Source organism: Sitophilus oryzae, unplaced genomic scaffold, assembly GCF_002938485.1.
Source record: "Sitophilus oryzae breed Bouriz unplaced genomic scaffold, Soryzae_2.0 scaffold_817_pilon_pilon, whole genome shotgun sequence".
Taxonomy (NCBI): domain Eukaryota; kingdom Metazoa; phylum Arthropoda; class Insecta; order Coleoptera; family Curculionidae; genus Sitophilus; species Sitophilus oryzae.
Genome location: NW_022147436.1, coordinates 470615 through 488894, shown reverse-complemented (window position 1 = coordinate 488894; position 18280 = coordinate 470615). Strand labels below are relative to the sequence as shown.

Sequence of the window (18280 nt, the reverse complement as noted above, 5' to 3'; positions counted from 1 at the left end):
ATGTATTTTATTTAAAATAAAAAAATAATAATAATAAATTTAAATAAATAACATTTGGCGACATAATTGCCGAAATTATCAAAAGCTTAGGGTCGCGACCGTTACAAGAATAGCGCCAAATAGTGTTTACATTGTCCTTATGGGCACTTTCCAATCTAAACTTGTTTCATTTATCTATGGGATATTGGGAAGCATATGGAAAGTGGCAAATTCTCTTTCCAATTTATATATAATTTTACATTTATGGTATGCGTGTTTCACTCTCGGAAACGCATGAAAATCCGCCTTAACTGGTATAAAATAAACAACAGAAGAAAATTACTCAACAAACTTACCTTTCCTATGAATGTCTGTCCTGAACTGTTCTGTACGAAAATGTCCAATTTAATTCCCTCATCGTAGGGAGGATAGGTACCAGCCTCTTCGCTGCCACTCACACCAGGGTCTATCAATGGGATGTAATGCATTCCTCTTTTATGAAGGTCCTCTACGAACTCGGGTAAACCGTTGAAAGCGTCCTTGTCGTAGGTGAAATCTTTGTTCGCGTTCATGTAGTCCAAATCGTTCCATTGCGTGTCCTACAAATTGCAACAAAAGCTGGTATGAATAATGGTTTGAATCAAACTTAGTAAGTTTTAGTTTTTTTGAGTTTAAGAGTTTTGATTGCGTTGGTTGCAACTTCTTTGGGTTTTAATTTTAAAATAACTTATAATCTGTTCTTAACGTGATGGCGCCACTGTACAATTTTTTTCTTCCAGCGCCGTAATGGGATACGGTAGCGTCACGATATAACCAGACTATTTTTTAAGTGTTTTTAAGCAAGAAAAAAACACATTTTTGTGAAAGCGTTTCGAAATTGACAGTTTTTGATATTTATTTGAAATTCGAAATGACATTCTTTTAGGCACTAGTATCTAAAAGTGACACTTGTTTAAAAGTAGATTGTTGATTGTTGAAACAATGAAAATATTTATTAATTATAAATCTTAAAGGTACAATTACATCTACGAAATACAGGTAATAAATTGATACCATCTATTGGTCCCTCAGTAATCGTAAACACTCTTGGAAAATGAGTTTTTGTATTCGGAATCTTCACACTAATAAATGACTGACAATATTTAATGGCATCTACGGTCAAAAACCATATTCAAAAACGTGATTTCTTCCCTCCTACATGCTCCAAATACTCCAACGATTAAGACAACTTTAGCTAACAGGAATTCTTTGTCATCGGCTTCTTTCATAAAGCGTTCTATTTCCAGTTTTGTAAATACTTTTGATTTCTTTGCCTGATATCCGGAAGCTTTTCTTTTTAAAAATGCAATAAGGTTTGTGAATTTGCTAATATCTACGTTTCTGTTCAGGTAAATCATGGTGCGGAGAGAGCATCGAATATTTATTCCACAGAGTTGACGGCTTTAAGGTAGTGGATAACTTCAGGAAATAGGCTAGCAATACCTTTTCTGTAAAACTCTCAACATGTTTTTCTTTGACCCAGGTTTCAAAGTTGTTGTGGGTGGTCTCGTATAAGTTTTTTGACTTCTCGGACACTAACGTGGATAGCGTAGTTTCAGCAGCTTGTTGAATATCCAAAGACTCGTCATTATCACCCATTTTTTCACAAAACTTTGTAGGAATTACGGCGACGTTTGAACCTGACAGAACTTTGTCATTAAACAATGCATAAACAATGCCTTAGAAACCGATAACCAGAACATTTAAAAAAATGTTTAAAAATAAATAATAATTTTATCTATGATAATAATAGCATTAAAATCTCAAATTATCCGCTTTCACAAAAAATCTTGTATGAAATTCGTTGCGAAAAGAGTGTTTTAAGCACTCGACGCATTGTCCAATTCGGCTTTCGCCTCGTTGGACAATTTTGCGTCCCGTGCTTAAAACACATTCATTTCGCAACTTGTAACATGAATAGCTATATTAATCTAGAATTCTTAATAAAATTTGTTAGGTTAATAGTCGGAAAATATTCATACTAAAACTTCTGTAGGGGTGGAGGTAGATTTGACACTTCCCGTACTTTTTCTTTATTTTTGTGGAAGTCAAATGTTAGAGCGCTTAGCAAACCATAGACACCCAAATCTCATTCCAATCGGAATAACTCAAAGGGAATAACGGTTTTTAAAATATCTGAAAAATGTGTTTATTTTTTTTCAATTTGATGCCCTCTAGCGGATAAACAAAGCACTTTTGTATAGAGGTAAATTGTGTCCAATAAATTTATTTTGATTCCAAAAATACATAGTAGTTCTATGTCCACGAAATATTGGGACACCCTGTGTAATAAACTTTGAGTCTAATAAAAAATACTAGAAATTTTCCTACTGGGTAGTTTTTTTTTAATTTGAATTTATTGAAGTACCTCTGGAACAAAAATCACATGCTTTTTAATGAATTTTATCAGATTATTTTGATCAATTAACGTCCTTTATCTAGAGTAACACACATAAATAACATATTTTATCCCCGTGTAAAATTTTTAATCTTAACCTCTTAATGACATTCAGATATTTATAATTATTAAACAAATAAAATTGAAAGCAAAAAATATCAGTAATGGGTAATAACATCTTTAAATAGTCAAATAAATAAACAGCTGAAAAAGGTATAATCATCACGTAATATTAACACTTCAGATTATATCAGTACCTAATACTTTAAAAATAAATAAGAGAAAATTCTGCACAAAAAAGATAATCTGCAAATAACACTACTAAAAACTAGTAGTGGGAACTATCGAATGAATACTATCGAAACATTCGATAGTTGCAATTCATTCGAATAATTCGATAGCTAGTAAAAAAACATTCGTTGAAAACTATTCGAATAAAAATTATCGAATAGATGCGTCATCTGCCTTAAAATACTGTATTCTAGTAATTCGGCAGCAAAAACCATTCATTTATAAAATTCATTCATTTATGAAATTCATTTATTCGTCAGGATCGATTATAATAAAATATTAACTGGATTTTAGTTGTGTTTCTTTCCGAGAAACCCGACAGCGGTCGGTGGCAATGCTATGAAAGAAGCCGGCATCTTTGATTTTTTGCGGAGTCATATAAAGATAAGGACACATTATTTTTTTTATTGAGGTGCTAGTATTTACACAGAAAATACATTATGAAGGGCGCTGTTGCCATATATTGGTATTAGTTGATATTAGCAAAGAATATTATTGTTTGACTTTAGTTAGTTAGGTATAGTATGTCTATATATTTTGCATTTTTTTTATTAATATTCTGTTCTTACACTGCAATAATACTTGTTATTTTGGATGTAGGAAAATGAGTTTTAATGTTTTTAAGCAAAGACTGGTTTAATAAAAATAATAATAACAGTAATAATTTGTTATACCTATTAAAAACAAAATTTAAAATAATTTAATATAAACATTTTTTTTATGTAGTAGCAAAATATAAACAACAAATTAGATGTAAAAATTATTTATATTAGATCCTATTTAAAAATAATATAGTCTTTAAATTTTTTGGCAACGTTGGTTTATTAAATAATAATAATTACAGAACTAATTTGTTATATTAACAACAAACTTTAAAATCATGAAATATAAACATTTATTAATTTTCTAAGCATGCAGTGTAATGGAAGGAAAATATAAATAAAAAATTAGAAATCAAAATTATTTATATTAGGTACTTTTTATTACTATTTAAAAATAATATTTACTTTTACTGGCATTTACTTTAAAAATAAATGAAATATTTCTTCGCAAAAAAAACTACATGTAAGAGAATTAGCATAAACAAAATACAAACATCGTTAACTTTTTTTTAAATTGGCACGTGTAAAACTTTCAATTTAATTTTCACACCCCATAGTTTGAGTTCGATAACCATTTACTTAACCACATTACTTAAATATGATTATTAAGTTCAACTAATTCATATTATTAAAACATCTAAAATACAAATACGTATTCTTAAAATTAATTCTAAGTTCATCTCATCTCTCTTAAAAATTGCTACTTCTCAAAATTTCCCATTAAAAAATAGGCCATATATACCATATAAAATAAAATAATTGAAAGATCGGGCTACGGAAAATCACACAAATTTTCGGAAAAATTTTGACACCTGCACACGCACACAATCGTCAATTAAAAAAACTACTATTTTAGTATTTTAAATATTTTAATAAACTCAAAAATAGCACAGTATTTATAAGGTGAAGTTATAAAATTTGGAAGAACTAATAATGCACTGACGTACACAAAAATCAAACGAATACTAAATTTCATTTATCAAAAGCATTCGATAGTCGTGGCTCAACGATAACCATTTAGTTGCACGGCGAGGTTGTCACATATGCTTTAGTATACAAATGAATGAATGATTTTATTCGAATAAAACCATTCGATAGTTGAAATCATTCATTCAGTAACCATTCGATAGTCTAATTCATTCGATAGTTCCCATCGCTACTAAAAACACGTTTTTATACAAAAGCCAATGGATTAGAAATCAATGAAGATTATTTTCTCAATGATTCTTTACTAGAATATAAAGTGACCCATTATCAAAAATCACTTGACGTTTCAAGGGGCATAAATATCTCCCCGTCATTGAAAGCAATAAAAAGGCCAATTTGTAAAAGTTAATTATTTAGAGGACACTTTAAACCATAGCATAAGAACTGCTATTAAGAATTTAAAGTATACTCAAAAATTAAAAAGTGATCCTCTTTATTTGAAAAATATTTTCAATAGTAATACTTAAAAGTAAGTAGTAAAAAAGTAAATTGATTTCCTCTTCAAACACCATTAACAATTTTTAGGGTTCCGTACCCAAAGGGTAAAAACGGGAACCCTATTACTAAGACTTCGCTGTCCGTCCGTCCGTCTGTCACAAAGGTCTATCTTATGAACCGTTATAGCTAGACAGTTGAAATTTTCAGAGATAATGTATCTATGTTGCCGCTATAAGAACAAATACTAAAAACAGAATTAAATAAATGTTTATAAATAAAAAAGTACTTTCACTAAACATTATCTTTTAAGTAAGAATTTTACATAGAATCTTTCAAGTCCTCGGTGGCCGCGTGGTTAAAGCCATAAAATAATTAACTAGAAAGAAGTGTCAACTCTGTGTTAAATCGTGGAAACATGATACGCCCCCGAAAGTCTTCGTTGTCGTCTGGAGAACTAACTTTCCAATTGACAGGTTGACATGATAAGGACATGATGGCTTAATTTTCATTTCCGTTTCCGGTTATTCAATGGCGGGCCCTCTTTCAGTTCAAATGTATTTTGTATTTTTTCTTTTCATAAATAAAACCAAAAAATAATTTATTCACATATATTTATTTGAAATATGGAACAACGTGACTAAATAAATATAAAAATATAGAGGATTGTATTGTTTCAATACCAATTAGTTAATTATATGCACTTTTAACGTAAATTAGTTAAGGTATAAGCATGACTTACAGTAATTTGTAAATAAACACACACATTAGCAAACTTCAAGGACAGAAAACGGACACAGGAACATGAAAACGGGAGCCTTATACAAAAACCTGAAAACAGAAAAACAATTTTTTATACTAAAATTAACAATGTAAAAATATCAATAGGTATAAAATATAAATATACTGTTTAAAAAAGCGTCCATTATTCCCAAAGAACCTGGCTTATAAATCAAAAGATGCAAAAAGAGACTTTTAGTCGGATAACATAATCAGATTATCAGTCAGATTTATTGCATTATTGACAATAAATCGCACATATTGGAGATAACTAATGTTGGCTATAGTTAAAAATGATCTTACCTTGCTGTAAATTGTTTCCATTTTCAAAAAAATCGCCGATCAAAGAGATTATAACACCATTTTCTTGCATCTAAAAAATGTAAAAACAGTGTTTATTTGCTACCTATTTTTCATATACATGGGACATACCTACTACTGCAGAAACGACATTTTCTCCAGGATTCTTCATGTAATATATATTTTATATACTTTATTACCTTTATATTTATAAATTTCAGTCGAAATTTTAAATTGGACTTCCAAAACGAAACTAAACGGAATGAATTAAAATGGCGTCGAATATTTTCGAATTTGTTCTAGAACAAATCTGAAGTTGTCTCTGAAACTGAAATCTGTCAATTCTAAACTGTGAAGTTAGATAATAGTTAGACAAAAACAATGCTGTCCTTGTCTAGGCGGCCATACTTGTCGTGAGGAGAATGACAGGAATGACACTAATGACTGTTTCCAATTTTCCTATTTCACTGTCACCCCCCTGGTTAAAGCGTTAGGACTTTACGCTGCTATGACGTTGGAGCCGTAGTAAGGCAAGTTCGAATCCTAGTCAAGGCGACTTTTTTTAATCGTTTTTTTTTAATTTTTACATATTTTTACATATTTATTTTTACTTTTTACATATTTATTATTGATTAATACAATTTTTAGTGATGTGTTTCTTCATTTTTTTTAAAAATTACTTATACGCGCATTCAAAATTTCAGCTAAATCCGAAAAAAAGTTTATAATAATATAGTGTCTAATGTTGTATAGATAATGAATAAGTACCGTAACCACCGTAATAACAAGGCCGGACAGCTGTGACGTAAAAATCTCGTGACGTCACCAACTGGAGGCTCAACTCTATTTAGCAGCGGTGATAATTACACGATAAAAGTTCAAATTGTGGATCTTTTTTCAGATATATTTCGAAGTTTTAAAATGTCTTTCTCTGAGTTTTTAAAAATATTATAGTATATAAAAATAATTTTAATAGAATACGGAAAAAATCATACCAGTCAATAAATGTTTATCTCTCATTTTTTTTGTCAATCAAATTTAATAAAGGAATATTTTAAGTTTACAATAGTGTATAACATGAGAAAAAAACAATAAAAAATAGATCTTTTTATAGTATATATTATGTACTTCATCGATATTTTGCGCCCCCTACTCAGGGGTAACCACCACTGGTATTGCCGCAGTTGACAGTCATCCATTTATCGGTAGGTGTGTGGACGTGGTAATTATAATCGATAATAGAAGGGTGAAAAAAGTTCTATTCAGAAAAAGTAGCTGGGGGTCAGTACAGTATTTGTGTTCGACATTTATATGAAGGCGAAAAGAAACTTAGGATTCAGTCTTTAATGTCCCTAAAATCTTACTTGTTTTGGTTCTATAAAAATCGATACTTTTTATGATTTTATAATGACAATACCTTGTCTAAAGAAATACCACGCGATACAAGTACCATATCGAATCAGATTGGTTTAACATCGACATTACTATTTCTGAACAAGATATCGAAAGTGTGAAGGAAGAAAGGCCTGTTATTGGTTATTTAGAAGGATATTGCTGTTATATTGTTTTAAAGGAAATTAAATGCGATACATGTAAGAATAATTTAACATTTTCAGACAACACTGATATTGAACAAAATTCACTTATAAAAAACCTTACTAAAGGCAGTCTTGGGTTTCCAAAAGATGAAATAACTAATATAGTTTTATTTGAATATATAATTTTTAACAAAGTTTTGCAAAGCCATGAGGAGTTTCCCAAAATTCATAATAAAAAAATATTTTTATCAAAAATATCTTTGGATTACATTAGAAGTAATGACATTATTAAAATTTCCGTAATGTACTATTTATAATGCTAAGTTATTGTAAATATTGTCATAAATTCTATTAGAAATACACGTCTGAAAAACTACTGTTGTAAAAACATGATAGACTTGGAAAAGGAAATAAAAAAACTTAGACAAACTTACAGCATAAATAAATACAATGACGATGGATAATGTGAGGTGGGATATCAATCTGATGTTTTTTAAATTTTATGTTTAATTATTATTTATTACAAATTTGATGCAATTAAAGTTTATGTCCATTATATACGTATAAAGTGTATCAAATGCAATCAAAGTTTAGGCCTCCAGTTGATGACGTCACGAATAAGCTGTGCGGCCTTATTATTACGGTGGTTACGATAGTACGGAACCCTTCGTGCGCGAGTCCGATTCGCACTTGACCAATTTTTTAATATAGTTTAATTTATTCCTATCATCAGCCCGACTCTGCTGGATCCCTCGATCTGACAAACTAAACGCAAAAATCGCACTTGAGTACCAAAAGTACTACAAAAATGATAAGATTTAAACAATCTCGCCACCTGGCGGCTATCGTACAGAACCGTACGAATCGTACCACCAAATAAAACCAGCGGCCTATTAAAACAAACAAGCTTGCTTCGTCTACGTAACCGTAGATGGAGCTGAAAGCAAAGTGCGAGTTCTATATAAAATAAAAGAAGAGGCGTCTTAGTAATAAATTATCTATGTATTACTTATTTATTTATTAACTTATCTAGAATTATACACTCACAGGCACGAAAAACAGTCACCTTAAAATTTTGATGTTTTTTAAAGTTTAATATATCTTGTTCTAGTGGGCCGATTTTGATAATTTTTTAAGCAATTCGTAGCTAAATTATTTGACTTTTTAGTATCTCTTTCTAAATTAAAAATGAAAATTGCCATCTGTCAATTACATGACGGAAAACAAAATGTTGATATTTTGGTGAAAGCTTGCAACACCCTGTGGAGTACGTTAACAAAGCAAGGAATTTAAAAACCACTCTGTCATCTAGGTATATCTTTCCCCAATAGTTTGCTTTTTGATTCATCCCAATAGCTTTATTTTTATTGGAGATATTCGCTTTTGAAGAAGACACTAAGATTTTTCCGTATTTTTTACATTAAAACAATGCCCTTGCCCTTTTGGTCCTAGTCAACAAACCTGTAGAATAGTGTTTATGATTTATGTAATATCACTGTCTTTGAAAAATCATATTATATTATTGTCTGTTAGGCAGTTACTCTAGCAGATATGGTTTTAAGTTCAAAAGTTGATCTCTGCCATGATCAATTAAAGCAGCAAATAGCCGATACTTTAGAAGTTAAAACTATCTCTACTAGAGTAAACGGCAATAAACAATAATAATATGACTTTTCAATGATAGTGACATTACAAAAACAATAAACACTATTTTATAAGTGTGGTGATGAGAATCCAAAATCAATGCTAAGATTGCTGTAAATCGTTACTGTCTTATTCAAAAGAATATCTCCAATAAAAATAAAGCTATTGCGATGAATCAAAAAACAAACTATTGTGAGATGATAGAGTGATTTTTAAATTCCTTGCTTTGTTACCGTACTCCACAGGGTGTTGTAAACTTTCATCAAAATACAAACATTTTGTTTACCCTGGTGTAATTGACAGATGGAAACTTTCATTTTTAATTTAGAAAGAGATACTAAAAAGACAAATAATTTAGCTACAAATTGCTTAAAAAATCATCAAAATCGACCCACTAGAACGAAATATATTAAACTTTAAAATACATTAAAATTTTAAGGTACCCGTTTTTCGTGCCGCCGTCGGCGAGTTTATATTTTTATAACAATTTTAATAACTACCAAATTTATTGACAACGTAAAATAAATCAACAAATTATTGAGTCTACCCTATATCATACTTTTACACGTTTTGAATAAAATTAAAACGGCACTGATAAACCGGAATTTAAGTTTAGCTTGATTTTTCTATGTTTAAACTAAGCTTGTGAGAGTCCAGCCAGCTTGATACAAGCTGTAGGTCTTTTTTGATTAGAGTTTTTAAAGTGTCAAAGGATTGTCCAAAATAGATTAATAGAGTGTCATGAGCGTAGAGTCGTAGCATTCCGAAGAGTTTTAAATTTGAGATAGAATTGATATAAATTAAAAATAGTGTTGCAGCTATGATTGATCCCTGGGCAACGCCACAACAAAGACTTTTTTCAGAGCTAGAGGTCCCATTAACAGAGACATATTGTTTCTTAGGACCCATGAAATTTTTAAACCATTTTTGGGTAATGTTTACAAAAGCTAGATTATTTAGTTTAGATTGAAGAATTTCGTGATCCACAGTGTCAAATGCCTTCCGAAGGTCAAGCGAAACTATGGCACCTTTTTGTTTATTATAAAACGTTTCATTTCTTTGTGTTTCTGTCTGTATCAACTGTTATTTATCTTTATTTCATGCAATAGAAAACAAACCACAGGTTTAAATATTAAGAGACAAAGTCTTAACTATTCCATGGACCCTAATAAATAAAACAGGATAACTAAATATCTCTTACCAAAGGTACACCAGCAGCGATATTTTTCTCCATAGTTTCCCTAGTTGCGTTGAGCGTCTTAATTCCGTACTTGCACAGATGGAAACCAAGACCCCAGAAGGGCGGCATGTAAGGCCTGCCAATCAGATCGGTGTATTGTTCAATGACGTCAGAGGGGGTTGGACCCAAGAAGAAGTAGAAGTCTAACACACCACCGATAGCGCGGAAAGTGATGGCGGGTGCAGGTTGGAGCAGAATATCTGAAAAGATAAAATAATCGATAATGTGTTACATTCTATCCTGTGAAAGCTGATTCTCGATTTATGATGTTAAGAAATTGATATATCGAGAGCATAATTAAAACATCTGGAAATTTAGCGAAGCTAAAAAAATACAAGTGGAATTTTATTCGGAACAATCAAACGGGATGAAGAATCAAATCAACAACTTCCGAATTTATTATGTTAGGGAAGAGACTAACTCAATCTCTGGAACGACTATTTTATATGACGAACGAGATGTGTTTCAAAAACCGCATCACTCACCGCCTAAAACGGCGAACAGGAGACGCAATCGCGGCCGGAAAGTTCGCTGACCTCGGCTCGCGTTCGGCGGCGTTCAAGATGTAACGAGGACAGTCGCACCAAAAAAAGCGCTGTCGAAATATTTTTATTTGTAGCGTTTAGCGTAGGTCTTAGCGATATATACAGGGTGAGTTTTCTACGATGTTCTCTATGGGTATCTCGAATTGGGAAAGAATTGCAGTTTTGCGGAGTCATAAATATGCACTTTTCAGATTTTTGAAAAAGTTCATGATTTACTATAGATATTTCGAAAAAAAAACAAATTTCGGATATTTTAAAAATGGTCCCTAGTTTCATTATAATCTATTTTAGATCTATTTTAGTTTTCAAATAAAAGTTGTAGATAATCACATTCTTAAAGAGACTGTGTCCCTTTTTCCGTATTTTTTCGAAAGCCTGTCATTTTTGACATATGACATAAACATATGTTTTTTTTTAAATGGAAACCATAGTTGGCTATGACTTCATAAAAAACGCGACTTTTTAAGCTAATTATTATCATTTTTATACAACTTCGCTTAGTTAACGAATGGAAACAAGTTCAATCGTCGTTGCCCTCAGAAATGTGGTCACATCCAAACTTTGTAAATTAAAATAAACAAAAATTGTAAATATGAATTTTTCAAATGAAGAAAAACGTGTAGAAATATTGGTTCAACTTTTTTTTTTTCAAAACCAAACCCAAACCTCTCTCAAAAAATGTTGAACTCCTCTTTCAAAATTAGAAAATAATAGCACAAAAAGTAATAATTCTGTTAAATGGAGTATGGTTAAGGACGATTATTATAAAGATCAAAATTCATTTTATTCTAAAAGTATAAAAGTTCCAAAAAGAGGCAGCCCAGTACACAGAATGAAATTACAAAGTATAATAAAATTAAACGAGATATTAATATTATGGTTTTAATATATTTTTTTATTTAAAATTATGTTACTTATAATTATAATTTATGAAATAATGTTCAAGCTGTTTTCGTCTAAACAAAATAAAATTTTGACATAAATTATTGTTTTTGTATATGAAAATATGGGGTATTTTTATTAAAGCAAATTATTCAATATGCTTATGCTCATATAGCTAAGTAAATTTTGATCATTTTTAATCTACCTGGCCTCGATTTGGCATTTTGTAAAACGACTGAAAACAGGCAGTCTTTTGCAGAAGTGTACAGAAAATATCGTCATTGTTTAATATGACTGACTCTGATTAGGCTTTTTGCAAAGTGACTGAAAATAGATAGGCTGATAAGCTTTTTGTAAAAATTTCTTCTTTTGTTTAAAAAGCCGGCGTTTTATAATATGCCTAGTCTTTTTGCAAAAAGCCGGATAATTCTATGCGCCTGCGACATATAGTATAAGCTCGATCAATACACACATTAAATAATTGAAATTGAATTTAATTATTTGAATAAATTTACTGAAAAGTTTAATTTATTATAGGAGATCTCTGCGACTTTTTTAAATAAAAACGTATTACAATAATGTGAAGGGATGCGATGCATCACCCGCATCAACTAAAGCTTCGCCGCTGATTTTATCAGGATCAGATAAATAAATAAAGGAAGAACAAAATTTCTATAATATTGAAAAATCTCGATATTATTGTTTCATTTTTTCTATTGTTTCTTTAATGATAAATATAATTTTGAAAAACTATTTAGAACAATACTTTTGATATGAAATATGCCCTATCACGTAAATTTACCTAAAAATTAATAATCTATAAGCCACGTAGGTTAATTTTCTTATCATCTAAATTGGAATTTGATTGATAAATACGGAAATTCTCACATTTTTCTTTATTAGGAATTTGTTTATTCAAATTTTAATGTACAATATTAATATTTTTCTGAAATACTATAAATATCAAAAAAAATTGTAAATCTTTAATATATATTAAGATTTTGGTTCATAATATCGTTATAACTACCATAGATCTGAAAAGGTCGCAGCGGGACACGCAAACAGCTACCTTATAAATCTAATCTATATAGGGTGAGTCTCAAATTTAAAAATAAAAGATATTACTACTACTACCATGGTTACGGTACTAAAAGGGATACAAATACAGAAGAAAATCCGGTGGCTGTCAGATGTTTTTAAAAATAAATATTTTTTTTTAATTTTCAAACTTGAATAACTAGGTTATTTTGGACTTATTCGAAAAACAGTAAAGAGTATCTACCAGCCCTGAAAAGACTTGCACGTATTTAAGACTCACCCTGTCTACAGGGTGCTACAAATTCGAGGTACGAGCATTGGTATCTCGGTAACCGTAATAGATACGAACATAGTTAAATTGGGGCAAAGTTGCGCTATGGAATGTTCACCAAGATGACATCAAAAAAGTTTCAAAAATTTCAAGGATTGCTGAATTTTTTGGAAAAAACTGATTCTTTTGAAAATCAATTTTATTTTTTCCTGTCGTTACTTTTTAGAAAATCAAAAAACTAATTGCACATTCTCGTAGCCACTTTATTAGGGCTATCTGATAATATTTTTAGATTTTCAAATTAGCTTATAATTTTTGAGGTACAGAGGCGAACTTAATTTTTCTAAATACGGACCTGCATTTTTTATTTCAGATTTTGAAAGAACTTGGTCTCCTGAGTACAATGATATGCACTTTTGACGTCATTTGTAAAAGCGAAATCAATTAATCTCAACATTTACAATAAAGAGTACAAAACGCATTCGAAAGTATAAGAAAAAAGTTCAAAGAGCTATAAATAAAATTGAGCGAAAAATAAATTTGTGCCATAGTAACCCTTTCGAACATGTAGAACATTAGAAACTAGTTTGTAGAAGTTGATTTATTTATATTAACTACAATTAATATTATGCATATTATTAGATAGCACACTGAGATTTCAAATTCACAATAAAAAAGTTAAAAATAATAGTGGATATTATTTATTTCAATCTTCCAATTGGCTCGATTTTCCTTATTCAATGTTAATTAGCGCTGCTCAATATTGTTGCGATGAATATAATCAGATTAAATAATTTATATTTTTTATATTATAACCAGAGTCGTTTTGAATTATTTTAAATACTAATTAAATAGTTTTGTTGCTGTTAAGGTATCCAAAACAAAAAAAAGTATAAAGTGTGGCATATCATTGTATTCAGGAGACCGAGTTCTTTCAAAACCTGAAATAAAAGATGCAGGTCCGTATTTAAAAAAACTAAGTTGGCCTCTGTATCTTACAAACTATCAGCTAATTTGAAAATCTAAAAATACTATCAGATAGCCCTAATAAAGTGGCTATGAGAATGTGCAATTAGTTTTTTGATTTTCGAAAAATTAACGATAGGAAAAAATAAAATTGATTTTCAAAAAAATCAGTTTTTTCCAAAAAACTCCGGCATCTTGGTGAACAGCCCAAGGCGCAACTTTGCCACAATTTAACCATCTTGGTATCTATTACAGTTTCCGAGATACCATTGCTCGTACCTCAAATTTTTAGGACCCTGTATACATTGTTAAGGTGTATGGCGACATCTGTCAGGGAACGCGCCAGGTAGAAGAAAAGTGAGTTATATAATTCCCAATCAGCGGAAATTACTGGAACCAAAAAGAAGGTTACAGATAATTTTCGAAGGTTCTAGCGAAAAGTTATTCCATTAATCCCTTCGATTTTTGACCGAGATCTACCTTACGCTACCCAACCAACTATTTTACAGTCTTTTTCCATAAATCGCAATAGTGTCACTGTTAATTTAAGTTCTGCTACAATTTCCTTCTAGATTTACTATCTTTAAACAACTATCAGTAGTAAAATAAATAATAAATATACAAAAAAAGACTGGCAAATCCACAAAATTTCAAATCAAATTCAAACGTGTCAAATGAACCGTTAAACAGGACTGTCAAGGACCCCCACCCTAGGGCGCTTTGTCCGTCTACCTTGCATGAATACATGGATAGCATTATAGTCCTGCCTTAATTTTTTTATTTAAAGTTTATTGTTAATGATTGATTACTCCAACAGATCTGTTGGAAGAAGAAGAATATCCTAGCTCAGAAACCTGCGAAAATGGTTTAATGTCACGTCATCTGACCTATTTAGGGCCGCAGCTTCCAAGGTCAAAATAGCAATGATGATAGCCAACCTCCGATATGGAGAGGGTACATAAAGAAGAAGAAGAAGAAGATTGATTACTAAATAAAGGTTAATATTAGTTATTGTTAACGAATGATTTAAGGATAACTAATGGTACAAATAATTATTTTTCCTTATAGAGAAAACTTACCTTGTCCATTACTATTAAACAAAAATACTCCATGACTGTTGCTTGAATTCTCCATTCCAAGGTAGAATGAGTGAGCTCCATACAGATTTAGCTTAAAATTGAAAATAATTTACATTTCTTTTGTTATAATCTCTTATTATACGGGAGTAAAAATCGTTCAGAATAATTGTAGATATGCAAGGGTTGACTTAACTGCTAAAATGGATACTTTACGTTTTAATGAATAAAATCCCATATGTGGTGTATTAGTAATAGTAAAATTAGATTAAATTAACTTACATACATGCTGTAAATAAATAAATGATTGCTTTGTAAAATATAAAAGGACTTGTTCATATATATTTTTAGAAAATTGGCTTTCGCTAACTATAAAATTATTTTCTTATATAGGGTGGCCCAAATACACAATATACAGGGTCCGGCAATAGTGCGTCGGGCATCTGTAGCTCCTTGAATAAAAAACTTGAGAATTTTGTTTAATTGCAAACCTAAAGTATGTACTAGGATGTATTTCAGGAAAATATTTTAACTTCTATAGGGTGGCTCAAAAAAGTGTGAGTGGATCGGGATGACTTTTTTTAAATGGAACACCCTGTATATTATTGCATTTTTGGCTTCCTTTCAGATCACTTTACATAATCCTGAGACATGAATAAATATATTCCGATAATTTCAGAGATATTAATAAATAAATAAAAATTATATATTTTTCAGCCTTTCTTAAAAAAATTATTAATAATAACAAGAACTGTTCTGAAATCAAAACTATATTAGATATTTACTTTAGATGGTCTGTACTTACTTTGCTATAAATATGGAAATCGTAAATCATACAGGATGTTCAAAATTCTACGCCAAACTTTCTAAAATGTAAAATAATTTTTCTTTGGTTTTTTAAATGGAACACCCTGTATATCATTTTTTCAATAGATGGAGAATTAAAAAATGAAAATTTTTTGCTTTTAGAGTATTTCAAAATTTTTAACGGTTTCGCAGATATTCGGTTTTGTATTTCATATGGCATTTTCCACAGTAAATTTTTATCAAAGCCACAACCAATGATTTTTCTCTCGTATTTTACCATTGAAAGCGCGATATGAAATAATATTGCGTGTATCCGGAAAACTACTAAAAATTTTGAAATACTTTAAATACAAAAAATGTTCATTTTTTAATTCTCCATCAGATAAAAAAATAATATACAGGTACATATATATACTATTATATATACTATTATATACTATTATATAGTATTACTAGTATACATAGGTATATATATTATTACTAGTATATATACTATTTAAAAAAAACAAGAAAAATTATTTTATATTTTTGAAAGTTTGGCGTAAAATATTGAACATCCTGTATGATTTACGATTACCATATTTATAGTAAAGTAAGAACAGACCATCTAAAGTAAATATCTAATATAGTTTTGATTTCAGAACAGTTCTTATATTTTTAATATTTTTTTTAAGAAGGGTTGAAAAATACATATTTTTTTATTTATTTTTTAATATCTCTGAAACTATCGAAATAGATTTATTCATATCTTAGGATTATGTAAAATGATCTGAAAGGAAGCCAAAAATGCAATAATATACAGGGTGTTCCATTTAAAAAAAATCATCCAGATCCACTCACACTTTTTTGAGCCACCCTGTAGAAGTTAAAATATTTTCCGGAAATACATCCTGTTACATACTTTAGGTCTGCACTTAAACAAAATTCTCAAGTTTTTTTTATTCTAGGAGCTACAGATCCCCGACGCACTATTGCCGGACCCTGTATACTGTCACTCAATTTACTCCAACTTATTTACGAGACAAAGAGTAATAAGAGTGTAATTATTACTAAGTAATTTGTAGTTTAAGATGTTACAGCGTTTTTTACAAATTTGGTGTATATTCTGTATATACAGTTCTAATGGGATTACTAATATAGAATTTTACTTTTTTTCCTAGTTTACTGGCTCTATGTAAAAATAAGTTGTTAATTTTGGTGCACCATATGATGGTGAGTCTTAAATTAGTGCAAATATTAGGGGTGGTGTATTTCGACCCCAGAAACACGATTATGGTTTTTTTTTTCGCCAAAAAAAATGGAAAATTGATTTTTGTTAGTTTTTAGTTAAAAAACATAATTTGTTGATAATATGGCAACATAGGTAGTAGATTAAATTTACAAAAAAGAAAATCCAGAAAAGATCCAGTGGTTTTCAAAATTTTAGCAAAAAATCATTTTTTGGAAAATTTTCAAAGGAAAATAACTCGGATATTTTGGATTTATTTGAAAAACGGTAAAGAAAAAATATGTTTCTTTTATCGAGATCTACCAGCCCTGAAAATATTTGCACTTATTTAACACTCATCCTGTATAACCAAACAGCTTTGTAAGAAAACACCAAATCCAAAAAAATATATGAATAAAAAATCCTTGTTTTAAAAAAAGTAATTATCTCTTGAATTTTTTGGTGTTTAGGATATGAAAAAAACAATTATTGATTTAACTTAAATCTAACTATTTTTAAAAAATCACACTCTGATAGAAATATTTTTTATATAAAATATTGTAATCTTAAAAATATATTTTTAATAAATGTTTCTACACGTTTGAATAAATATTATTTATAAACAAGGACATTTATGACTCATATAAATGCATAAAAATGTCAGCATTTTGTCCAGCCTTATCTAACAAAAGATAAACAATAATTTCTTTCTTAGATAAACATTAAAAAATGCGATTATTGTTATTGTTAAATAAAACAAAGAATTAAAAAAAACATATTTATACAGTTTATACTCTATCCAAAGTTAGGCAAGCCTTCAAACCAGAATTTTATAGATTAAAATGTTTTTTTTTATATCACAATATTGTATTATTTTTTTTTGGCACATAAAGACAAAAAAATTTTATTTATATATTTTATTAAATTATATATAAGACCCCCCATCCTACTTTTTATTACTTAAATCCTTATTTAAGAGCGGCCAAAATTAAATAAACACATTTAATTATTTTGATATTACACTTACATTCTCACTTGGTGGAGCATCGTGATTCCACTGTGTAAATCTGCTCCATCCAACATCCAAAAGCAAAGTTGAAGTGTGCTCTCCTATGCCGTAGACATACTTCGAAGGAAGATTACTACTAATTTGTAAGAACTGATCGGCATAAATAAAGTTAAGAAAATTGTTGGCATCAAATCTAAAAGAGTCCAGATAAAAATATTATCATGCATAAGTTTTGTATAATTTTCA

At 29.7% G+C, this 18280-nt stretch overlaps 1 protein-coding gene across 1 annotated transcript in view; it reads right to left on the bottom strand.

The window, feature by feature from the left end:
• Positions 1-18280, bottom strand: part of LOC115889651 (lysosomal alpha-glucosidase-like) — a 38503-nt gene that overhangs the window by 18739 nt on the left and 1484 nt on the right. Inside the window, exons 5-8 of the mRNA XM_030909707.1 lie at positions 18053-18227; positions 15015-15105; positions 10195-10433; positions 336-578 (exon numbers count right to left, since the gene is read on the bottom strand). Coding sequence (XP_030765567.1) covers positions 336-578; positions 10195-10433; positions 15015-15105; positions 18053-18227 — 748 coding nt within the window. The remainder of the gene's footprint in view (positions 1-335; positions 579-10194; positions 10434-15014; positions 15106-18052; positions 18228-18280) is intronic.